This window comes from Rhinoderma darwinii, chromosome 1 (genome assembly GCF_050947455.1).
Source record: "Rhinoderma darwinii isolate aRhiDar2 chromosome 1, aRhiDar2.hap1, whole genome shotgun sequence".
Lineage (NCBI taxonomy): Eukaryota > Metazoa > Chordata > Amphibia > Anura > Rhinodermatidae > Rhinoderma > Rhinoderma darwinii.
The window spans coordinates 480,209,396-480,236,455 of NC_134687.1; the positions used below are offsets into that span (position 1 = coordinate 480,209,396).

Here is a 27,060-nt window from a genome sequence, read left to right on the forward strand (position 1 = left end):
AAATGATCAGAGTCTCCGATCCGAGGAAAGATAGAACATGTTTTATCTTTCCTCGGATAACTGACGGCGGACTCGGACGGTGCACACGGTCGTGTCCATGAGGCGTAAAACCTTTTGATGCTGGTTACTTTGTTACCATTCAAGCATTACATGTCTTTGGGGGGGGGGGGGGTCACTATCATAACTGAGTCACATTAAACCTGTCATTGATTCTGTGTTAACAATCAAGGATGCTCCAATCAGACCCTCTCTTACTAATCAATGACCCAAATAATATTCGATTTTTATTGCCTTTGGCTAGCTATACTTTTACACCTTTATGTAAGCTCCACACGTGTCTTCTGAATTGTTCATAAAAATTCTAAATATAATATAAAGTCATTACATTCTCAGACTGCTTTTTAAATCCGCCAGGCGCCGCTTATGCTTGCTTATGTAGCCAGAGCACACGCTTTGAAGGGTGTTCAGTTCTTCCAACTTCTGTTTGTAAACTTTGTGTGTTTCCTAATAAAGAAAACAAAATACATTGAAGGGCTTTGTTTAGTTTAGAAAAAAAAGCATGTTCATAAACCCTATTAGGGAATTCTATCAGAATAAGCGGTTATATGTGGGTACATGAGGAATAGCACTATTTCTGGCCATTATATGACTTGCATTCTGCATTTTTTTTGCAGTTTTGCCCTCTGCAGGCTTTCTCTTTCTCTAATGGTCAGTTGTCTCTGTGGTAGTCGTGTCTCCTATACACATATAAGAGAATCCTGCTCCTATCTCACATGCACCCTACTCCCCCTCCGCTCTCCATAGACTTCAATAGGCAGCATGTAACCTAAACCGCAGAGAAACAATAGTCGTATTGGATTAAGGAGACGGAAAAAACTGTAAATTCAGAATGAGTGAACAGTGAGGCCCCATGCACACGCCATATACTGACATTTACCATCCAGACGTAGGCCAATAGGACACCCTTTTGGCCTTCGTCTGACAATGAAGCCCTATCAACTCGTTTTGTGTGTACGTTGGGAGCTTACCCAACGTACACACTAAACCTAAAAAAAGAAACGTGATGTGCACAGGGCCTTACTGACAGGTTTCCACAGAGATTACAGCTGATCTTCTCAAGGAGTCTAAAGGTGACATGATAATCTTATATTGCAAGTAAAAGGTATAACTAGAACAACAGAATAACTTATATGACCACTGGTTTTCACATCGAGATATATTGCAAGATATACCCTAAGGGTGCACTAACACGGGGCGTACTTGCATTGTAAAACTAGGCTACGGAAAACTTTCCAATGTATGCCTATGGGAAAAATACTCTGCAATGCACGAACTAGGGAAATCTGTCTTCGTTGCAGAATATTATTTTTCCCATATGCATACATTGTATTTTTATGCTGCAGAAATACAGTGCAAGTACGCTACGTGTGAGCCACTAAAAGGCATATAGATCTGCATTGTTACGTAGGGCTATGTTTAATAATGCAGATTTCTATACCATGTAGTGTCTTAGTTAACAACCACCTGGGAGAACTCTAAGGGTAGAAACACACAGCACAGATACGCTGCGTAAAAGTACACAGCGCATCCACCCTGAAACCCGCAAGGTATTCAGTCCGAAAAACCACACCAAATTGTGGTGATTTTTTGGGCGGCACGTCCGCTGCAGAAGTCCTGCAGGAATAACATGTCACTGTCTTATGAGCGCAGCCCGACCTCCTAGCATGATACTGTAGTCCATGTGTCCCCTGCAGTCTTTGATTGAAATGTCATCCCAGGAGGCCAGACTGTGCTCAGAATAGAGCATCTCGTCGCTATGACTTTGGAAGGGGGAAAGTATAAACTTTTTTTTATTCATTTTTACAAAAAAAACAAAAGAAAAAAAAATCTATATTTTTTTTTTCTTAATTTCTGATTTGTGGCAAAATCGCAACGATTCCGCTGCAAAAGTTGCAACACATGGCTCTTTGTTGCGGGTTTTACCTCCCCATTGCATTAAATGGGAAAAACCTGCAACAGAAGAGCAGCGATTCTGCAGTATAAATCGACATGCTGCGGATTTAAAAAAAAAAAAAAAGACACCGCAGGTCAATTTATGAATGTTTTTTTCAGCTGATTTTTTCCACGTTGTGTGGGGATAAGATTTGTTCAAATCTCATCCACACTGCTGCTACTGTACTGCGCTGAGGATTTTCCACAATGAAATCAGTTATGGAAAATCGGCAGTGTTTACACCTAATGTGTTCCTACGTTTACGGATACCCTTAGGTAATTTATATTTATTGAAGACATTTCTGAGACTGAAAATCTTTTCCAATGATCTAAATGGGGTTGTTTTGGCAGCAAGCACATGATTCAGATGCATGAGTCAGTCGAAGAAATTTCTGCAGCAAGTCGGCCGCATGTGAATTCACCATTAGGCCCTGTTCACACGGCGTGTTTGGCGTATATTTTGGCTCATTTTACATGCCAAAATATGCCTAAAAAAATGCTTCATTAAGCTTCCCATTTAAATCAATGGGAAAGCGCACAGTTAGTACAAACAATGCATTTTCTTTACGCAAGCGTATTTAAATGTGGTATGTAAAAAAGAAGCGCCAGGTCAATTCTTTGATGCGTAAAACATGCCAAAAAAACTTGCAAATGTTCCCATACTCAATAGGAGTCCTAAATGCGTGACAAAAAACACGTACAAAAACACATTAAAAACACCTGTGTTTTAAAAGGCGCTTCGCCAGAAACGCTAGCGTGTTTGAGACTTTAACACATCAGCTTTTTGTTGCGTTTTTTTATGTGTTTTTTAGTGCAGTCAGATGTTAGATTAAAGTCTATAGTTAAATATATGAAGCTCTACATACAACTGCATCTTGGTTTGTTGCATTTTTCAGATAGGCTGCTTTATAGGACTTTAAAAAAACTCCATTAGAAAAGCACGTAGAAAACGACACGAAATTTAAAAAACGCCACCAAAAACACGTTACCTTTTAATGACACTATAGTTTTTAGAAGCGGTTTTTGATGCAGTTTAAATTGACAGAAAGAACCTGTGTGTGAATGAGGCCTGTTGGGTAAATGCAGAACACAAAAAGGAAGGTTTCTATTCTATCCGGTTAGAAAGCCTTTTGCAAAGCGAGCCTACTGATCTCTCAGGATGGGATCTCATCTCGTTCTTGGCACTAAATATTCAGCTCCGTGTGCACAGTGCCTTAAGCCTGCTTTAAGAAACATTTTGTCTTGGAAACTTCCCACTGGACAAACACGATATGCGAGCTAGAAGAGAATAACCTGAACTGAATGTCCAGTTCCCAACTAACTGCTGATCCACATATGGTAGGCCATTATCAGTAACCTTGACCTTTCCCATCGAAGTTATTGAACTGCATGCAAACACTGCTCCGACTCTAAACAATGACACGGATACTCACCTGAATTTAGAGAATACATATTCGTGGAGAAAACCAATTAAAAAATACGTCTCTCAAAGCAAAGCAAAAACCATCCTCTGGTCAGAACTCCCTGGTAGATTCCTATTTTCTAAACAATGGATTATAAAGTCCGCAGAAATAATGAAAAACAATGCAGATTTTTCTATCTAGATAAGGCTTCGTTCACATCTGCGTTCGGACTTCGTTCATGGGTTCCATTAGAGCTTTTCGTCACTGGAACCCATGAACGGAATTCAAACAAACGGAAACCATAGGTTGATTTCAATGCTGACGGATCCGGTGCAAATGGTTTCCGTTTGTCACAGTTGTTTAAGGATTTCGTCGTTTTGATGGAATGAATAGCACAGTCGACTACGTTATTGATTCAGTTAAAACAACGGAAACCTTACAAAACTGAGAAACGGAAACCATTTGCACCGGGTCAGTCACCATTGAGTCAATGGTGATACAAACGGAAACCTACTGTTTCCGTTTGGATTCCGTTCATGGATTCCCCTGACGGAAAGGTCAGACTAAACCCATGAACGGAGTCCCAACGCAGATGTGAACGAAGCCTTGTAATAGGTTCACACTCCAGCTCCAACCAGAAACAAGTATATAATAAGATGTAGTAAGTATGGGCTCTTCAACTACATGCATAGAAGTTTTCTCAAAACAGAACAGGAAAAACTTTCTACCTTCTCCATACCCCGCTATGCCAAGTTAATATCGTTTCTGATCCAATCACGGTTTATACACATTCAGATTCTCCCCATGGCACTGCAGGGAAAATTAAAGTATTATTTATACAACGCGCCATGAGTAAGGAAAAGGGATTTGTCTGAAACGCGTAGGCCTGCTATCTGATGCAGCCACCCCTTTAAATATGGACTTTTTTTTTAAAGTTGGCATATTACTTCCTTCTAAACCTAGCGCTGGATCAATTTACTCTTTTTCTGCTATTATTTATCACCCATTCATGTGAACTTGAAACCATATAATACATAGGGAGTTCCCGTCCCCTTCAAAGCTTATATGCTCTAACAGGGATTACAGAAAGGGTTTGCCCATGGGTCAACCCATTTAGCAATTAATGGGCATCTTCATTTTAACCCTAATGTGATCCACTTTTTTGCTTTTAGCAAAAAATATAAAGGATGAAAAGACTGAAATTATAGCCATGCAAGCAAATATGGTTGTAGCAGTAATGTTCACCAGATAATAATGGAATCCAATCACTTCCAAGTAGCAGATCTATGGTCTCTACATTCCGACATTCTTGGTCAGAGAAATCACTACAATAATTACTATGTGTAACAAGCCTAGGGCAGTCATAACCAGCGACATGGCTCCAACATGTCAGAAAATCTCTATGTATAATACTGCGCTTTCAGTGGTTAGTCTGATTCTTGCAAAAAATAAAAAATAAACAGGTGTATAGCCGTCTCCATACAATACGGATATTGTTTTTGAGCAGGTACACTGTTATTAACCGGGCAATGTCCACAGAAGGCTCTCAGATAACAAAAATATTCCAATAGCCAACTACAAGTCACCACAGAAAAAAGGCCAGCATTGCAGCACCCTGTCAAAGTCCAGCTTTCATTCTCCCAGAGAAGGTTTAAAAAAAAAAAGAAATAGATCCGCTTGCTGCAACACCGACACTTATCACAACAAATTATATACGTAAAACCAAATGTGTCTTGAGATTTGGAAAGTTGAGTTGGAATTGAACCTGTCAGTCCAGTTACATCATTTGTATCCTCTGCCCTGGACACGTGCCACTCTCTTGTATCTCTGCCTGTCACTCATCACTGGATAGCAGAACACAATATATAAAATATATACACGTCTGAGGTATTACAATGCTGCTGGGTGTGTCGGCTAGCAGACATAGCAAAAGAAATCCGCTGCCGATTTCGTAGCAAATCTGTGGCGGTTCAGCAGCAGAATCCATATGCATTACATGCAGATTTTTCTAGCATACTGGGGATTTGAAAATCTGCAGCATTTTCTGATTTTCATGCAGATTTTTTTCTGCTACATGTGGATGGTAGTTTTAAAAACCCCATTCACATGTATTGTACTGGAAATTGTTGCGGATTTGACAGTACGGTCAACCACTCAATTTAGTCTCAGAAAATTTGAATATTGGGTAAAAGTTGAAGATTGTAGACTCATGGTGTCACACTCTAATCAACACAAAACACCTGCAAAGGTTTCCTAAGCCTTTAAATGGTCCAACAGTCTGGTTCAGTAGCTACACAATCATGGGGAAGACTGCTGACTTGACAGTAGTCCAGAAGACAGTCATTGACACCCTCCACAGGGTAAGCCACAAAAGGACATTTCTAACGAAGCTGTCTGCTCACAGAGTGCTGTATCCAGGCATATTAATGGAAAGTTGAGATGAAGGAAAAAGTGTGGTAGAAAAAGGTGCTCAAGCAAAAGGGATAACTGCAGCCTTGAAAGGATTGTCAGGAAAAGGCCATTCAAGAATCTGGAGGAAATTCACAGGGAGTGGAGTGTGGCCGGAGTCAGTGCTTCAAGAGCCACCACACACTGACGTATCCAGGACATGGACTACAACTGTCGCATTCCTTTAGACATTGTCAGTAGCGTCTTACCTGGGCTAAAGAGAAAAAGGACTGGTCTGCTGCTCAGTGGTCCAAAGTCCTGTTTTCAGATGAAAGTAAATTTTGCATTTCATTTGGAAATCTCGGTCCCAGAGTGTGGAGGAAGAGTGGAGAGGTGTCAATCCACGTTGCTTGCGGTCCAGTGTGAAGTTTCCACAGTCAGTGATGGTTTGGGGAGCCATGTCATCTGCTGGTGTTAGTCCAGGAAATTTTAGAGCACTCCATGCTTCCCTCTGCTGACAACCTTTATATAGATGCAGATTTCATTTTCCAGCAGGACTTGGCACCTGCCCACACTGCCAAAAGTACCAATACCTGGTTTATTAACCACCATATCACTGCGCTTGATTGGTCAGCAAACTTGCCTGACATAAACCCCATAGAGAATCTATAGGGTATTGTCAAGAGGAAGAGGAGACACATCAGACCCAACAATGCAGACGAGCTGAAGGCCGCTATCAAGCAACCTGGGCAGTGTCACAGGCTGATCGCCTCCATGCCACGCCGCATTGATGCAGTAATTCATGCAAAAGGAGCCCCGACCAAATATTGAGGGCATATACTGTACATACTATTCAGTAGGCCAACATTTCGTTTTTGAAATTGGGCTTATATAATATTCTAATTTTCTGAGAGACTACATTTTGGGTTTTCATTAACTGTTACCATAATCAACAACATGAAAATAAAAAAATGCTGGAAATAGATCACTCTGTGTGTAATGAATCTATAATATAGGAGTTTCACTTTTTTAATTGAATTACTGAAATAAATTAACATTTTGATGATATTCTAATAAAATAGAAAAAACGTTACCTTTCATTAACATTAGTAAACGATTGGTGTATAAGTGAAAAAACAGTAGCGTAAAGCCCTGTTGGAAATCTGCAGCACTTTTCTGGCTGTCAAAAATACCAGACGCTTGAAGGAAACCGGATTGACCACATTATAAATCAATGGGATCTGTCAGGATTGAAAACGTCTTTTATAAAAGTCCTGGTTCCATTATGAATTGAAGCCACGATGCTAGTGTGAACATACGGTGTCCGTAAACTTCAGAGCGCAGTCAGCCGGACGCCCTCGACTTCACCATTAGCATGCAAGAGAGCGCGTGTGTATTTTAATAGGGAGAGGGGAATAAGTCGCTGCCTGACCTGATTATGTTTTTACCTTTAGAAATAAGAATTACCATTAACGGTCACTAAAGGCCCTTTTACCCCGGCCGATGATCATGGAAAAACACCACACGTTCCTGATCATCGGCCCACGTTAAAGGGCCTAACAATTAGCCGACAAATGGGCACACGCGCTTATCAGCTGATCGCTTCTTTTAGGAGTTAGTCAAAATAATCGTTGTCGGCAGCACATCTCCCCATGTAAATAGGAATGTGCTGCCGACAATGATGCAAACTGTACGGGGAAGAACAATCTCGTAATCCCCATACAGGTCAAAGATTGCTCCTTGTAAATGGAGCTGAACAGGCGGGACATTACTCTCCTCTACAATACCATGAGATGGCCTGACAACACTCTTAGGGTATGTTCACACAGCCTATTTACGGACGTAAATCGGGCGTTTTTGCCCCGAATTACGCCCGAAAATAGCGCCTCAATAGCGCTGACAAACATCTGCCCATTGAAAGCAATGGGCAGACGTTTGTCTGTTCACACGAGGCGTATATTTACGTGCCGCTGTCAAAATACGGCGCGTAAATAGACGCCCGCGTCAAAGAAGTGACCTGTCACTTCTTTGGCCGTAATTAGAGCCGTTATTCATTGACTCCAATGAATAGCAGCGCTAATTACGCCCGTAACTGACGCGGCGTTCAAGCGCCTGCACATGCCGGTACGGCTGAAATTACGGGGATGTTTTCAGGCTGAAACATCCCCGTAATTTCAGCCGTAACGGACGCCCTCGTGTGAACATACCCTTATGCCAGCGCAGGCTGTTTGCTATCCATGTTTACCGGACCGATTTCTAAATTGAAAGAGGGATCGCTGCACCAGCTAATAATGGCGATACAACAAATTATTCTCCCTCACGACTCCTGTAGATCAAAGCCCTCAACCATAAATATGGAAGAGCTCAAAGCTGGGGACAATGGCCGACATGATATTTTCCATGCAACATGGGTGGCCTTCAGATCCTCTACTGGCTTTGATTCATGGGTAACCGGTAGCTGAATCCTCACTTGCAACCTCTTAGACCGCCCTGTGGAGGTTAGCTCCCCTACCTCCCCCTCTCGTACCCTTCCTCTTTCTTTCTTTCTTGCCCTATTCTTATCCTTGTTTGACCCTATTCTGATACCTTACTTGGAAACATTGTGTACACATTCACACAAGGTTTCTCTCCCTGACAGCCGAGGAGACGCTCATGTTTTGGTTTGCAATATCTCTCGTAGACATTTTCAATAAAATCTTGTTGACCCATAAATGGAGCTAAATAAGCGGCGATCGGCGTGCTAGATCGCCAATCCAGACTCAATTACCAGAATATATCTGCATATAAGGGACCCCAAACCTATGGCCAACAGTGGCTTCCAAAGCAAAAGGGATCTATGGAAGGATCATCATTATGATGTGTAACCTGGCCACAGACAAACGTTTTACCCCCACTACACGTTTTTTTAGGGAGGGGGTGATTTTATTGTAGAAATATATGAAAAGATATTATAAATGGAAATTTGCCTTTAAATGACATGCCTAATCCAGCAGAAAAGGGGTCGTCTCCAGCTCAGAAAAGCTCCTTGATCTGTCAGAGACAGTGATCTAGTGAAGGGGCACAGGCGAGCGGCTGAACGAAGCACATCGGTGAAGATGCTGCACTTACAGACCAGCCCAGAAGATCACGCAGATCTGTCATAGACAGGAGGAGAGTGCTGAAGAGAAGGAGATTCTACCACCGACATGTCACCAGGACAAAAGCCCCGCATCACACACGACTAGTCTGCATTATTCAGCAGGGACCCCCCGGCCTGCACTGCACTCTCCGCAGTCACTGCTCTCTCTCTCTCCATAGTCACTGCTCTCTCCATAGTCACTGCACTCTCCATAGTCACTGCACTCTCCATAGTCACTGCTCTCTCTCTCCATAGTCACTGCACTCTCCATAGTCACTGCACTCTCCATAGTCACTGCACTCTCCGTCCCCAGTCTCTCACCTGCAGCTGCTTGAATTCCTTCTCTAGTTCTTGCCATTCTCCCTGGCACTTGTGCAAGGACATGTTGGGAGACTAACAGCGTCCCGGCCTCCACAGCCACGCTCGTACCTGACGTCACCTCTCCTGCTCCCGGCGACCAAGCGGCTGCCGAGACTGAAAGGCGGAGTTTACGCATGCGCACTGGACCCTCACCGGCTGCTTGACAGGGAGGCGGGAGAATGCAGAGCGTTCGCTCTATTCAGGGAGTGCAGGGGATTCCGGATCTGATGACGATCATAGACATAGATGGACACTACAATATTTGGGTCACATTGGAGGTATGTGTTTCGCTGCCAGAGAATTTGATGTCTCTGTAACCAAGACATTTCCCTAATTCTGTGGAGCAGACAAATCTAGTAAAATTGTAGGGATTTTATTAAGGCTAAGTTCACACAGAGTTTTTTTGACGCGGAAACCGCGCCAAAAAACATCACAAACGCCCCGAAAATGCCTCCCGTTGATTTCAATGGGAGGCGGGGGCGGTTTAATCCTGCGAGCGGTAAAACCGCCTCGCGGGAGAAAGAAGCGACATGCCCTATCTTCGGGCGTTTCCGCCTCTGACCTCCCATTGACTTCAATGGGAGGCAGAGAAAGCGTATTTCGCGGCGTTTTATTCCCGCGGCGCTCAATGACCGCGGGCGAAAAACGCAGCGAAAATCGGCGTGTAGGGAGAGGAAAATCTGCCTCAAACTTCCAAACGGAATTTTGAGGCAGAAATTCCGCCTGCAAAATACTCAGTGTGAACATAGCCTAAGACTGGCGTTTTATACACCAGTCTCAGTGTATATTCACACGCTTAACAAAAAATGGCTGTAAAATACGGAGCTGTTTTCAAGGGAAAACAGCCTCTGATTTTCAGCCGTTTTTGATGCGTTTTTTTACGCCCATTTTTGGAGCTGTTTTTCTATTGAGACCACTGGCGTAGCTATAGGGGTCGCAGCGGTCGCAATTGCGACCGGGCCCCGAAGCCAGGGGGGCCCACAGCCCCCCGCACCACATCAATAAAAAGTTACTATAGTAACTCGGGCCGCGGGCCCCTGTTACTATAGTAACAGACTGTACTTACCTTCCTGGTTCCGGATCGCAGCGGAGGTCCTGACGTCAAGCGCTGTGCGCAGTGAATGACGTCACAACGCTATGCGCCGCGCACAACATCGAGACGACAGAACTACCGCCGCGGCTGAAGAGGAAGGTAAGATTAGCCCTGACTCCCGGGACCCGCCAATCAGCTGTTTTGAAGGGGCCGCAGCACTCGTACGAGAGCTGCTCCCCTTCATTCCGGTCACTTCATTCCGGTCACACTGAATCGGTGTCGGCGATTCACAGTGTGAGCGAGTACTGAAATGAAGGGGAAGCAGCTGTCGTACGAGTTCTGCGGCCACTTCAAAACAGCTGATTTGCGGGTCCCAGGAGACACATCAGCTCTTGATGGCCTATCCTGTGGATAGGCCATCAATGTTTAGTGACTGCACAACCCCTAAGCCTACGATGTAGCAGGCTTAGGGGTCCCATGAGACAGAATCACATGGTAGGCTTAAATACAAGGCCCATGTGTGATCCTGTCTGCTGGGCCCTGTATCTAAGCCAATCACATGGTAGGCTTAGATACATGGCCCATGCATGATCCTGTCTGCTGGGCCCTGTATATAAGCCTACCACACTAGGTTTAGATACAGGGCCCCAGCACACAGTAATCTTATACTGTATAAGATTACTGTCTGCTGGACCCTGTATCTAAGCCTACCTTGTGGTAGGCTTAGATACAGGGTCCCACAGACAGTATCACACATGGGCACTGCATCTAAGCCTAACACACGTTACTAATAATTTTTTGTGTGTTTTCTTACAGGTTCGGTCGTTGGACTACGTCGCATTCCAGGACTACTTCGATGACGGCTTTTTTTTTTATTATCAATAAAATGGTTAATGAGGGCTGTGTGTTTTTTTTTTTATTTCAATAAAATATTTTTTCTATGTCTTTGTTTTTTTTTTTAAACTATATTACTACCGCCTTAGTAATGGCCGCCGGCTGATTGACAGCATCCATTGCTAAGGCGGGGCTTAGTGTTAGCCGGTGCAGTGGCTAACACTAACCCCCTTTATTACCCCCGGTATCCACCACCACCAGGGGTGCTGGGAAGAGCCGGGTACCATCCAGTACCGGACCATCTGTAGTGATGGTCGGCCACTGGGGTGGCCGCAGGCTGGTATTATCAGGAGGGGAAAGGCCAGATACAGTGGCCCTTCCCACCCTGGTAATGCTAGGCTGCTGCTGCTTTATTGTATCTGGCTGGTTATGAAAAATGGGGGGGGACCCCACGTCATTTAAAAAAAAAAAATAATAATTGGAAAGAACGATGTGGGGTCCCCCCCAATTTTCATAACCAGACAGATACAACACAGCAGCAGCAGCAGGCAGCATTACCAGAGCGGGAAGGGCCACTGTTTTTGGCCTTCCCCAGCCTAATACTACCAGCCTGCGGCCACCCCAGTGCCTGCCCGTCATTACAGATGGACGGGTACTGGTTCGTACCCGGCTCTTCCCAGCATCCCTGGTGGCGGTGGGTACCGGGGTAATACTGGGGGTTAGTGTTAGCCTCTGCACCTGCTAACATTAAGCCCCGCCTTACTAATGGAGGTTGTCAATCAGCCAGCGGCCATTACTAAGGCGGTGATAATAAAGTTTAAAAAGATACAAGCACATAGAAAAAATATTTTATTGAAATAAAAAACACAACCCTCATTAACCACTTTATTGAGAATAAAAAAAACGCCGTCATTGAAGTCCTCGAATCCGAAGTCCAACAACCGAACCTGTAAAAAAAACACAAACACAGAAAAATAATCAGTAACACATAAAGAAGCAAAATTATTATTCTTACCTTTCCTGGGTCCAGCGCTGGAGCCGCAATGTCAGCGAGCTGAGTCCTGTATCTAATCCGATCATATGTGATACTGTCTGCTGGGCCCTGTACCTAATCCTATCGTGTGATACTGTCTGCTGAGCCACTGTATCTAATCCTATCATGTGTGATACTGTCTGCTGGGCCCTATATCTAATCCAATCATGTGTGATACTGTCTGCTGGGCCCTATATCTAATCCTATCATGTGTGATACTGTCTGCTGAGCCGCTGTATCTAATCTGATCATGTGTGATGCTGTCTGCTCAGCCACTGTATCTAATCCTATCATGTGTGATACTGTCTGCTGAGTCACTGTATCTAATCCTATCATGTGTGATACTGCCTTCTGAGCCACTGTATCTAATCCTATCATGTGTGGTACTGTCTGCTGAGCCACTGTATCTAATCCTATCATGTGTTATACTGTCTGCTGAGTCATTGTATCTAATCCTATCATGTGTGATACTGTCTGCTGGGCCACTGCATCTAATCCTATCATGTGTGATACTGTCTGCTCAGCCACTGTATCTAATCCTATCATGTGTGATACTGTCTGCTGGGCCACTGTATCTAATCCTATCATGTGTGATACTGTCTGCTGAGCTGTGTATCTAATCCCATCATGTGTGAAACGGTCTGCTGGGCCACTGCATCTAATCCTATCATGTGTGATACTGTCTGCTGAGCCACTGTATCTAATCCTATCATGTGTGATACTGTCTGCTGAGCCAATGTATCTAATCCTATCCATAGTTTATAGGGTCGTAGTGCTATAGATATGCTATGCTGTCTCCTATGCACACATTTTTTTTGTGCAGAAACATATGTATTAGGCTATTTCCCCTGACATTTTAAGCCCTAAGGGTATGTTCACACGGCAGCCTCCGTTACGGCTGAAATTACGGTGCTGTTTTCAGGAGAAAACAGCAGTGTAATTTCAGCCGTAAAGGCATGTGCAGGCGTCTTTCGCTGCGTCCATTACGGACGTAATTAGAGCTGTTTTTCCATGGAGTGACAGGCACTTCTTTGACGCGGGCGTCTTTTTTACACGCCGCCTTTTTTACACGCCTACGGAGGGCACTGTGGCAGCATCTACGTAGGGCACTGTGGCAGCATCTACAGAGGCCACTGTGGCATTATCTAGGGGTGTGTTGCATTATCTACAGAGGGCACTGTGGCATTATCTGCAGAGGGCACTGTGGTATTATCTGCAGAGGGCACTGTGGCATTATCTCCAGAGGGCACTGTGGCAGCATCTACAGAGGACTCTGTGGCAGCATTTATAGAGGGCACTGTGGCAGCATCTGCAGAGGGCTCTGTGGCATTATCTGCAGAGGGCACTGTGGCAGCATCTACAGAGGGCACTGTGGCAGCATCCACAGTGGGCACTGTGGCAGCATCCACAGAGGGCACCCTGGCAGCATCCACAGAGTGTACTGTGGCACTATCTAAAGAGGGGCTGCCCAATCTTGACATGTGTGTCTGCCAAACGCTGCCAACTGAGCCACCAGACTGCATTTAGCGACACTTAAACTGGAAAACTGGATTGTTAAAATAAGCACGTGGAGAAATATCTCAAATTTTAAACCTAGCGGTATTATTATAGTAATGTAGTGTTATTATTATAGTAATGTAGTATTAGGATATGTAATATAGTGTTAGGATATGTTCACACGCAGTGACCAGAAATGTCTAAAAATACGTAGCTGTTTTCAGGCGAAAAGAGCTCCTGATTTTCAGACGTTTTTGTATCCACGCGTATTTTACTGACGTTATTGGAGCTGTTTTTCAATGGAGTCAATGAAAAATGGCTCCAAAAACGGCCCAAGAAGTGACATGCACTTCTTTTTCGCTGGCGTCTTTTTACACGCCGTATTTTGACAGCGACGCGTAAAATTAAGCCTCGTGGGAACAGAATACCGTAAAACCCATTGAAAGCAATGGGCAGATGTTTGGAGGCGTAAAACGCCCGAATTACGTCTGAAAACACTGCGTGTGAACATACCCTCATAGTAGATCAAATAACTAATTGAGTAACAATAATTTTGTATTGTATCAAATTTGAAAGTAATGCGGCCCGTCAACTTCCCATTTTTCTATATGTGGCCCACATACCCGGCCGAGTTTGAGACCCCTGCTTTAGATAATGCCACACACTGCCCTCTGTAGGTAATGCCACACAGCCCTCTGTAGATAATGCCACACAGCCCCCCCCCGTTCAAAAAACGGCCATCACACGGCCGAGAATCCCTGTCGTGTGAATACACCATGTTCCAAATTATTATGCACATTGGATTTAAGTGTCATAAACATTTCATTATTAGTTTTTCAATTAAACTCATGGATGGTATTGTGTCTTAGGGCTCTTTGGATCATTGTAATCAATCTCAGACACCTGTGATAATTAGTTTGCCAGGTGTGCCCAATCAAAGGAAAACTACTTAAGAAGGACGTTCCACATTATTAAGCAGGCCACAGGTTTCAAGCAATATGGGAAAGAAAAAGGATCTCTCTGCTGCCGAAAAGCGTGAAATAGTGCAATACCTTGGACAAGGTATGAAAACATTGGATATTTCAAGAAAACTTAAGCGTGATCATCGTACTGTGAAAAGATTTGTGGCTGATTCAGAGCACAGACGGATTCGTTCAGATAAAGGCATAATGAGGAAGGTTTCTGCCAGACAAATTAATAGGATTAGGAGAGCAGCTGCTAAAATGCCATTGCAAAGCAGCAAACAGGTATTTGAAGCCACTGATGCCTCTGGAGTCCCGCGAACCTCAAGGTGTAGGATTCTCCAGAGGTTTGCAAGTGTGCATAAAGCTATTATTCGGCCACCCCTAAACAATGCTCACAAGCAGAAACGGTTGCAGTGGGCTCAGAAATACATGAAGACTAATTTTCAAACCGTGTTGTTTACTGATGAGTGCCGTGCAACCCTGGATGGTCCAGATGGATGGAGTAGTGGATGGTTGGTGAATGGCCATCATGTCCCAACAAGGCTACGACGTCAGCAAGGAGGTGGCGGAGTCATGTTTTGGGCTGGAATCATGGGGAGAGAGCTGGTAGGCCCCTTTAGGGTCCCTGATGGTGTGAAAATGACCACTGCAAAGTATGTAGAGTTTATGACTGACCACTTTCTTCCGTGGTACAAAAACAAGAACCGTGACTTCCGTAGCAAAATTATCTTCATGCATGACAATGCACCATCTCATGCTGCAAAGAATACCTCTGTGTCATTGACTGCTATGGGCATAAAAGGAGAGAAACTCATGATGTGGCCCCCATGTTCCCCTGACCTCAACCCTATTGAGAACCTTTGGAGCATCCTCAAGCAAAATATTTATGAGGGTGGGAGGCAGTTCACATCAAAACAGAAGCTCTGGGAGGCTATTCTGACATCCTGCAAAGATATTCAAGCAGAAACTGTCCAAATACTCACAAATTCAATGGATGCAAGAATTGTGAAGGTGATATCAAAGAAGGGGTCCTATGTTAACATGTAACTTGGCCTGCTAAGTTTTTTTTTATTGAAAGAGCTTTTGAATACTGTAAATATGACCTCCTGATGCTGCAAATTCAACAAATTACCATTTTAGTTCTCTTTACAACCTTTAAAATGTTTTGATCTCTGTTGTGCATAATAATTTGGAACAGTGCATTTAGAGTTTTTTACTTCTAAAAAAAAAATCTTATCATTAGGAGATTTGTTCAATAAAATTTGCATTATACTCCAACGGTTGATGGCTTGAAGATTATACTGACTGTCATTTGCATCGACTATTTAGGAAAATCAGCGAAAAATAACATTTGCATAATAATTTGGAACGCGGTGTAGAGTCTTAAGCCTTGTTCACACGCCATTGACTATGGAAATTAGGCATGTTTTCAGAACATCTTACGCGCCAAATAATTAACCTGACGTCATATGCACTAACGGCTCACTTTCCCATTGATGTCAATGGGAAGCTAAAATTGTAGGTTTTTTACGCGTTTTAGGTGCCAAAAAATCCATCAAATATACGCCGTGTGAACACTTAATAGAAAGAAAGTTGGAGTAAGATGTGACATTTGTTGAGATGAAAATGCCTCTTAATAAAAATTTCGCATTTTTTTTACTATTGTGGCACAACGACCGCGGAAATGCACAATTCATTTCCTTCTATCGGCCATAAAATAGAAACACATACTCTTTTCTCTGGGTTCCCTCAGCATGTGGCTGCTCATACAAGGTCCTGACTCAACCCAGCATCAAGAACGTGTGTGAGACATGTCATGCTGACGATACACAGAGGGTAGAGAATGTGTTTTTATTTTATCGCCAATGGAGGGGAATAATAATAATAATCTTTATTTATATAGCGCCAACATATTAAGCAGCACTTTACAATTTAGAGGGAACATGAAACAAACAATATCAGACATTACATAGTGACAAAGTTCATTTACAATTTAAACCTGAGGAGTGAGGACCCTGCTCGCAAGAGTTTACAATCTATGAGGAAATAAGGGAGACAGTGTAACAGTGTAACAGTGTTTTTTTCTGTACAATAGTCCAGCCGTCTTCTATACACATGGGTGGTACACATAAAGCTGCATGAGCCGGTCACCAGCCAGTATCCGTGTATGAGGGACATGAAGAGAAGGCGTGTGAGGGAATCTTATTCTGATGACTAATCTAAAAGGGGGCCATTGAAAGGAATCAGATTAGGGAATGTTATAGGCCTGTCTAAATAGATGTGTTTTCAGGGCACGTTTAAAACTGTGGATATTGGTAATTAATCTGATTGTCTGGGGTAGCACATTCCAGAGGACTGGTGCAGCACGAGAAAAATCTTGGAGACGGGAGTGGGAGGTTCGGAAGATGGTGGATGTTAATCTAAGGTCGTTGGCAGAACGTAGAGCGCGAGTAGGGTGGTAGACAGAGATGAGGGAGGAGATGTAAGGAGGTGCAGCACTGTGGAGAGCTTTGTGGGTGAGAGTAATAAGTTTGAATTTTATTCGGAAGAGTATGGGCAACCAGTGCAGTGACTGGCACAGATTAGAGGCGTTGGTGTAGCGGTTGGTCATAAATATGAGCCTGGCTGCTGCCTTGAGGATAGATTGGAGAGGGGAGAGTTTGGTGAGGAGAAGACCGACTAGTAATGAGTTACAATAGTCAAGAAGAGAGGGAATCAGAGCAACAATGAGAGTTTTGGCTGTTTCCTCCGTAAGAAAAGGGCGGATTCTGGAGATGTTTTTGAGGTGAAAATGACAGGAGTGTGAAAGTGATTGAATGTGAGGAGTAAAGAAAAGATCGGAGTCAAAAATAACCCTAAGACAGCGGGCGTGCTGCTTAGGAGTTATGGTAGTGCCGCACACTGAGATGGAAACATCAGGTTTAGGGAGGTTAGTAGATGGTGGAAACACAAGGAGCTCCGTTTTAGAAAGATTCCGTTTCAGATAGAGAGAGGACATGATGTTAGAGACAGCGGACAGACAATCACTGGTGTTTTGTATTAGAGCAGGGGTGATGTCATGGGAAGAGGCATAGAATTGGGTGTCATCAGCGTAGAGATGGTACTGGAAGCCAAATCTGCTGATGGTTTGTCCAATAGGGGCTGTGTAGAGAGAAAAGAGGAGCGGACCTAGGACTGATCCCTGAGGAACCCCGATAGCAAGGCGAAGAGGAGAAGAAGTGGAATGAATGGCGTGGTGAGATGAGCATTAATTCTTTTTTATTTCATTATTTTTTTTGGGGCGGTGGTCAAGGTACGATGCCCCACAAAGGCCTCTATCTTGCTATGCCCCACAAAGTGAAATCTACTCCAACTTGGAGCCTACCAGTTCTCTGTTGTGATTTATAATACATTTTTTAAAAAGTCGGCTGTATCCACAAGGCCAAAACAGGCTGTGTCCTGAAGGGGTTAAGAATGTTGCAAATTGGGACTTTTAAGCTCTTTTGACAATTTTCTGCTCAAGAAAACTGGTGCAGAAAGGGTGATCGAATTGTCCATCAAGAATAAGTGGAAATTTCTCAACCTATCTACACTTGTTTTCTGGCGTAGAAAATTGGCAAAAGAGCTTGAAAGTCCCAATTTGCAACATTCTTAACCCCTTCAGGACGCAGCCTGTTTTGGCCTTGTGGACACAGCCGATTTTTTTCCAATCTGATGTGTCACTTTATGCGGTAATAACTTTGGAATACTTTTACCTATCCAAGCGATTCTGAGATTGTTTTTTCATGACACATTGTATTTTATGTTAGTGAAAAAATTTGGTCGATAAATTCAGTATTTATTTGTGTAAAACACCAACATTTAAAAAAAAAAATCAAAAATTAGGATTTTTCTAAATGTAAATGTATCTGCTTGTTCCACTATTCCCCATCCTTGCCAACCCAGCCTTCCTGCCTGGTCACTCAGATGTTCTCTTCCGTTCCTGGCACTCTAGAGGATCTTCCTGAGCATACCACTTCCTTTCTGGAAATCGTTGGCTGACGCCACTTTTGACCCCTGGAGATGTATGCAACGTTCTCACTTCCTTGTCTCTCTTGTGCCCAAAGCTTACTCCTGAACCAAAACCCCGTTCGAGACCCTTTGCTCCTCTTCGGGTCCATGTCGACACTCTTTATCCTCTCGCTATTCTCTCCTCCCGAAGACTATGAACCCCCGTTCTTGGCTAAATGGGAGGCGGACATACAGACCTCCTTTTCCCCTGAACAGAAAAGACGCACACTTCTCTATACCCACAAGTCCTGCATCGCTAGCAGATACCAGGAGGCTGGATACAAGCTTCTGCCCCGCTGGTATTATGTACCAGAGAAACTTCACTCGATTTATCCCACATCCTCCCCTATGTGCTGGCACTGTGATTCTGCAGTAGGGACTCTCTTACACATATTCTGGTCTTACTCAGCCCTTCAAGAATTTTGTTCGGGAGTCCATAGACTTTCTTGCCAGGTTACTGGTATATCCTTAAATAAATCCTCAACTCTCTCTTTCTTTTGCATATCAATGATCTTCCACACCGTTATTAAAGAGGCTCTGTCACCACATTATAAGTGCCCTATCTCCTAGATAAGGAGATCGGCGCTATAATGTAGGTGACAGTAATTCTTTTTATTTAAAAAAAAGATCTATTTTTACCACTTTATTAGCGTTTTTAGATTTATGCTAATGAGTTGCTTAATGCCCAAGTGGGCGTATTTTTACTTTAGACCAAGTGGGCGTTGTACGGAGGAGTGTATGACGCTGACCAATCAGCATCATGCACTCCTCTCCATGCATTTACACAGCGCATAGGGATCCTGTTAGATCCTTATGTGCTGTCTTATACTAACACATTAACAATACTGAAGTGTTTAGACAGTGAATAGACATTCCACGGGATGTCTATTCACAATCTCTGCACTTCGTTACTCTGTCTGTGGTAGTTACAGCAGAGGACGCGTAATTACGCGGTAAATGACAGGTTACAACGAGATCACGCTTCCTCGGCTGTAACTACCATAGAAACAGTAACGAAGTGCAGAGATTGTGAATAGACATCCCGTGGAATGTCTATTCACTGTCTAAATACTTCAGTATTGTTAATGTGTTAGTATAAGACAGCACATAAGGATCTAACAGGATCCCTATGCGCTATGTAAATGAATGGAGAGGAGTGCATGATGCTGATTGGTCAGCGTCATACACTCCCCTGTACAACGCCCACTTGGTCTAAAGTAAAAATACGCCCACCTGGGCATTAAGCAACTCACTAGCATAAATCTAAAAACGCTAATAAAGTGGTAAAAATAGACCGTTTATTTAAATAAAAAGCACTGCTGTCACCTACATTATAGCGCCCATCTCCTTATGTAGGAGATAGGGCACTTATAATGTGGTGACAGGGCCTCTTTAAGCTCGATCTATTCTCTGTCATCTGGTCAATGCTGGCCGATCCTGTGTTCCTGTCCTTTGGAAAAAAAAACAGCTGCCCCGACCATTGTGCAGTAGTTACATAGAGGGGACGACATCATGAGGATGGAGGAGCTAACTGCATTGCTGCGGAATACTAAGGAAACCTTCTCCATGGTATGGTCCCCTTGGATCCAGTTTCGGACCTCAGATTCTTGTAAGTCCCTGCTGATATCTGATAGTGTCCTGTAATTCTAAATGATCTTAGAGGGAACGAGAATATTTTCCTTCCACCCCCTCCCCTTTTTTTGTATTTTTTTTACGATCCCCCCCCCCCTCCCTCCCAAATGTCATGCTTGTCCTAGCCAGCCTGGATTTAATTAATACATGCACCAAGTCATGTCATTAATGATGTATCCCTCAATAATGATGCTTTTACTATGCTTGGAAATCAGATAGTAATACCACACAAAATAGTCACTAGTTAAGATATCCCATATGTCTACTTTATGTTGGCATCGTTTTTTGAACATTATTTTATTTTTGCAGGAAGTTACAAGGCTTATAACTTTATGTTCCAATAATTTTTATTGAAGGTTTTCAAATAGCAAGCATACGGTAAACAATACAAGTAGCAGTCGGGGGCAGTCCCCATAAATCGAACTGTAACAGGCAAGTAAATACTAAATATTGCTACAGGTCTAGAGAAAAGAGGAGGAGGTGATACAAAATAGAAGGGAAAGAAAGAGGGGGAAGAGAAAGGAAAAGTAGGAGAACGAGGGTCGAGTATCCTAAAGGCAAAATAGACCTGAGAGATCGTCCCTTGGTATCTGAGCCATAGTTGCCAAACTTGAAGGAAGGGTCTTCCTTATCTGAGACCATACAGTGTAATCGATCATTCACCATAATCCAATTTAACTTTATTTAATTTAACTTAATCTTAACCAGATTAAGAAGAATCACAGGGCTCTTCCAAGATGTAGCTATAGCAATTTTGGCTGCCAGAAAAAGAAAGGATACAAATTTATGAGAGGCTTTAGACAAGCCAGGGACGGCCTCATTAAGTAACGCCTGAGTCGGAGACAGATTCACACAGCCCCCCTTGTAGATAGTGCCACACAGACCACCTTGTAGATAGCGCTACACACAGCCCCCCTTGTAGATAGCGCCACACACAGCCCTACTTGTAGATAGTGCCACACACAGCCCCCCTTGTAGATAGTGCCACACACAGCCCGCTTCCCCCCTTGTAGATAGCGGCACACTCCACCCCTTGTAAATAGCGGCACACTCCACCCCTTGTAAATAGCGGCACACTTGCCCCTTTGTAGATAGTGCCGCACACAGCCCGCTGCCCCTTGTAAATAGTGCCACCCACTACACACAGCCCACTGCCCGTTGTAAATAGTGCCAGATTCCCACCGTTTTAAATAGTGCCACACTGTAAACAGAGCGGCGAGTGGTAGCCTACCGATACCACTCTCCGCTCTGCCTGACGTGACTTACCGGAGGAGCCGAGGAGGTCATGCGGCGCAGGCGGAGGTGGAGTTCCTTCTGACTAGGGTCGGTGACAGCCCGGGAGTGGACCAGTCCAGTCACCTAACCGGAGTCATCTGACCTCATGTCGCGGACGTGAGGTCAGGTGACAGGTCAAGTGACTGGACTGGTCCACTCCCTGGCCGTCACAGACCCCAGTCAGAACGCCGCTCCTGGCTCTTCCTAAAGCTGATCGCTGCTGCAGGCGTCCGACATACGCCCTGTATGTCGGAAGCCTGCAGCAGCGATCAGCTGCTCTGCGACGCCCCCTACTTCCCTACCACCTAGTTGCGCCCAGGGCACATGCCCCGCCTGCCCCCCCCTACCTACACCCCTTATAGAGGGAACTAGGTACCAATGTAAAAATACTTTATAATTGGCTTCAACCAACGAAACATTAATAGAAATTTTCGCAGTACGTTCTGCCATAATCCTGCCATTCCCTAACAGTAAAGGATGTGTGTAAGTCCCTTTCCCACATTGACATATATGATAGTTTGTCTGACGGAGAGACCAAAAATGAGTAAATATGAGACAGGAGGTGATGACTATTAGGATTTTTTAAGCATAATTGTTTAAATACAGACGTAGGTCTAAATGAGGACATAAAATGGTGAATCTGTTGATAGCGAAAAATCTCAGAGTCCGGCATGTGCTAAATAGACTGATAAAAATGACAGGGTTTTACGCCTAGTCTATCATAAAAGTGTCCAATTCAATATAAACCCTTGTCTAGCCACCATTGAAACGCTGATGGTTGAATACAGGAGCAAAAATAGGATTAGCAAACAATCGAGCTGCAGGCATATGTACAGAACAAAGCCGGAACCTGTGACCCAGCCTATCCCACAGCGCCAAGGAAGAAGAGAGGAGCGGACATAACACAGGTGGTCTGTGCTTGGGCTTCAACCATTACAACTGGTCTACGATAACCCCAGGAGTAGCTGCCTGTTCAATAGGAATCCAACGTGTTGGATTACTGCTACTATGGAGTGAAACTAAAGGTATCAGACGAGCAGCATAATAATATTTAGTGAGGTTCGGTAAAACCCAACCCCCCAGAGGCTTTAGGAGCATACAGAGCGCTTTGTGGAACTCTACATAAGGGCTTATTTAGACGAACGTGTAATACGTCCGTGCAACGCGCGTGATTTTCACCCGCCTCGCACGGACCTATGTTAGTCTATGGGGCCGTGCAGACTGTCCGTGAGTTTCACGCAGCGTGTGTCCGCTGCGTAAAACTCACAACATGTCCTATATTTGTGCGTTGTTCGCGCATCACGCACCATTGAAGTCAATGGGTGCGTGAAAATCACGCGCAGAACACGGAAGCACTTCCGTGTGACGCGCGTGATTCGCACAACAGCAGTAAAAAGTATAAATGAAAACAGAAAAGCACCACATGCTTTTCTGTTTACAAACATACAAACAGTGTCATAATGATGGCGGCTGCGCGAAAATCACGCAGCCACGCATCATACGCTGCTGACACACGGAGCTGTTAAGTACCTTTTGCGCGCGCAAAACGCCACATTTTTTGCGCGCGCAAAACGCACACGCTCGTGTAAATCTGGCCTTAGGCTTATAACTTTAGCAGCAATTCCTCACATTTTCAAGAAAATTTGCGAAACCTATTTTTATAGGGACCAGTTGAGTTCTGGCCTTATATATTAGAAACCCATTATAAGTCACCTAATTTTAAAAAACTGCACCCCTCAAAGTATTCAGAACAGCATTTAGAAAGTTTCTTAACCCTTTAGGTGTTTCACAGGAATTAAAGCAAAGTAGAGGTGAAATTTATAGATTTCATTATTTGTTTTTTAGAAAATCCATTTTAATAAAAAACTTTAAATCTTTAACACAGAAGGTTATACCAGAGAAACGCAACTCAATATTTATTGCCCAGATTCTGCAGTTTTAGAAATATCCCACATGTGGCTCTAGTGCGCTAATGGACTGAAACACCGGCCTCAGAAGCAAAGGAGCACCTATAGGATATTTGGGGCCACCTTTTTATTAGAATATATTTTAGGCACCATGTCAGGTTTGAAGAGGCCTTCTGTAGCCAAACAGTGGAAACACCCCCAAAAAGACACCATTTGGCAAACTACACCCCTCAAGGAATTTATAGAGGGGTATAGTAAGCATTTTGAGCCCACAGGTTTTTTGCTGAATTTAGTGGAATTAGACCATGAAAATCTAAATTTTTCCAATAAAACGTAGAAATGATCAATTTTTACAAGGCATAAAGGAGAAAAAGCACCCCAACGTTTGAAAGGCAATTTCTCCAGAGTACGGCAATACCCCACATGTGGTAATAAACTGCTGTATGGAAACACAGCCGGGCTCAGAAGGGAAGATGCGCCATTTGGCTTTTAGTGCTCAAGTTTTGATGGAATGATTTTTGGGTGCCGTGTCACATTTTCAAAGCCCCTGAGGGACCAAAACAGTGGAAAAAGCAAAAGCTAAAAGCGACCCCATTTGGGAAACTACAGCCGTCAAGGAATTTATCGAGGGGTATAGTGAGCATTTTAACCTCGTAGGTTTTTTGCTGAATGTATTGGAATTAGGCCGTGAAAATGAAAATCTAAGTTTTTTCTAATAAAATGTAGTTTTAGATTTTTTCCATTTTCACAATATATAAAAGGAGAAAAGGCACCCCTACATTTGAAAAGTAAACTCTTCTGAGCACAGCAATACCCCATATGTGGTAATAAACTGCTGTTTGAAAACCCGGCAGGGCTTAGAATGGAAGGAGCGCTATTTGCCTTTTGGAGCTCAAATTTAGATGGCATGGTTTTTGGGTATAATGTCGCATTTGCAAAGCCCCTGAGGGACCAAAACACTTGAAATACCCCAAAAGTGACCCCATTTGGGAAACTACACCCCTTAAGGAATCTATCTAGGGGTTTAGTGAGCAATTAGACCCCACAGGTCTTTTGCAGAATTTATTAGAATTAGGCCGTGAAAATGAATATCAGCATTTTTTCCACTAAAATTTTGAACTTTTTCATTTTCACAAGGGATAAAGGAGAAAAAGCACCCCAACATCTGTAAAGCAATTTCTCTGCCCCAGCGCAGAGGTCAGCAACCTTCGGTACTCCTGTTGATGTGAAAATGCAACTCCCAGCATGCCCTTACAGCCAAAGACTTTATTATTCCAGCCAAAGTCTGTCAGGGCATGCTGGGTATTGTAGCTTCACAACAGCTTGAGTGCCACAGTTTGCTGTCCCCTGCCCCAGCGCCTCGCAGGCTGCAGGCCTGAAGTGGCCTGTGTCTTATGAGAGAAAATGGCGGCCAGAAAGCCAATCTGCTCTTTGCTCTGCCATAGTATTAAATATTAAATGTAGCGTGTGCTGGGTTTCCTCTTTTAACCTCTTCCCGCCGCAGACCTTTTTCAGATTTAAATTTTTGTTTGTTCCTCCCAACATTCCAAAAGCCATAACTTTTTTATTTTTCCGTCGATATAGTCCTATGAGGGCTTGATTTTTGCGGGACGAGTTGTAATTTTTCGTAGCATCATTTATTGTGCCATATAATGTACTAGGAAACGGGGCAAAAATTATTTGTGGGGTAGAAAATGAAAAAAACAGCAATTCCTCCATTGTTTTTTGCGCGTCGTCTTTACGGAATTCACTGTGCAATTAAAACAACATGTTAACTTTATTCTGTGGGTCAATATGATTATGGAGATACCAAATATATATAGTTTTTTCTATATTTTACTACTTTTACAAGTAAAAACCTAAGTGTAAAAAATAAAATGTATTTTGTGTCGCCAAATTCTGAGAGCTATAACTTTTATTTTTCCGTCGATTAAGTGGTATGAGGGCTTATTTTTTGCGGGATAAACTGTCGTTTTTAACGATACCATTTTGGGGTACATGCGACGTTTTAATCACTTTTTATTTCATTTTTTGTGGGCGATTAGGTGACCAAAAAAGAGCGATTCTGGCGTTTAATTTTTTTTTTTTTACGGCATACCCATGCGGGTAAAATAATGATATATTGTAATAGTTAATACTTTTACGGACGCGGCGATACCAATTATGTTTATTTATTTATTTTACTATTCTCTAGGGGGAAATGGGAAAAGGGTTTTGTTTTTTTTTACTTTTAATATTTTTATATTTTTTTACAAAAATACAGCTTTATTTTACACATTTTTACTTTTTTCTATTAGCCCCCCTAGGGGACTTCAACCAGCGATCGTTAGATCGCTTGCACTATATACTGCAATACTAATGTATTGCAGTATATCGTGATTCTGACAGGCTTCTATTAAGCCCTATTATATATATATATATATATAAGTCGCTATTGACCGCGGCATTTAACGAGTTAAACGAGCGCGATCCCACTCGTTACTCTGAAGTGTAACATACAGCCGACACCAGCATTGTATGGAGCGGGTTCACTCCGTGAGCCCGTTTCATACTTCCCCTACCCGACTTTGGCGTATGGATACGTCAAATGTCGGGAAGGGGTTAGGAGTGCCCTGCAGCAACCTGCCAACCAAGAAAAGTGACAGGGTGTTGCCCTGGTGCACCATGGCAGGATGACACCCCGGGCTGATCTTTATAGAGTACTTGTTCAGGTCAGGAGTGGTGTACAGTACAGATGCATGTGGATCAGATTTTTGTGTGTGGTGAATCAGAATGATTCTCAGTAGTAAAGAAACAGGGCACAATTTTATTACAAAAGCACTCTAAATCATAAATGCTGCTGGTTTCTGAAAATGGAGTGCACCACAAGTTACTCTTCCCGAAGACCTGAGTCTTTATGTATTATATCTTAAATCTGTACTGTCACATTCGCTTTCTACTCCGCACTTTGCACCTTCTATCTGTACTTTTACAGATGACAGTGGTGTGACTGCTTCATGCAGTATTATTTATAAATCCCCTTTGTACTGGCATGTAGGTAAGGCCACATGCACACTTCCGTTGGCCATTGCACGGCCGTTAATGACTGATCCGTAAAACACGGACCGCTGACGGATGGCTTCCGTGTGCAGTTCGTTGTTTCACAGACCAAATCAATGAAAAGGCCGAGACTGTTCCATCAAGAACAGACAGGAGAAGGACCTGTCCTATTTTTGATGGAAAGGCGACACAATTCCGTTAAAGCAATAGAAGTGTGCATGGTCCCGTTGAAATGAATGTGTCAGGGTGCTATCAGCTAAAACAACAGATAGCACCCTGACGATAAAAACTGAAGTGGGCATAAGGCCTAAGTCTACTGTAAAAAGTGCTGTTACCTAATTTGTCACTTCTCGCATCAACTTTAGATTTTAAAGTAAGCATCCATTTTTTAAGTATGCTTTTACTGAAAAGTTTATCATATATATATATATATATATACACTACCGTTCAAAAGTTTAGGGTCACTTAGAAATTTCCTTATTTTTTAAAGAAAAGCACAGTTTTTTTCAATGAAGATAACATTAAATTAATCAGAAATACACTCTATACATTGTT

The 27,060-nt window shown here is 43.2% G+C and overlaps 1 protein-coding gene across 1 annotated transcript in view; it reads right to left on the bottom strand.

Moving 5' to 3' along the window:
• The window catches only part of TMEM120B (transmembrane protein 120B), an 82,260-nt gene extending 72,861 nt beyond the window's left edge, over positions 1 to 9,399 (bottom strand). The window contains exons 1-2 of the mRNA XM_075854746.1: positions 9,223 to 9,399; positions 386 to 504 (exon numbers count right to left, since the gene is read on the bottom strand). Of these exons, the coding sequence (XP_075710861.1) occupies positions 386 to 504; positions 9,223 to 9,285 (182 nt within the window). The 5' untranslated portion in view covers positions 9,286 to 9,399. The remainder of the gene's footprint in view (positions 1 to 385; positions 505 to 9,222) is intronic.
• Between the last annotated feature and the right edge of the window lie 17,661 nt (positions 9,400 to 27,060).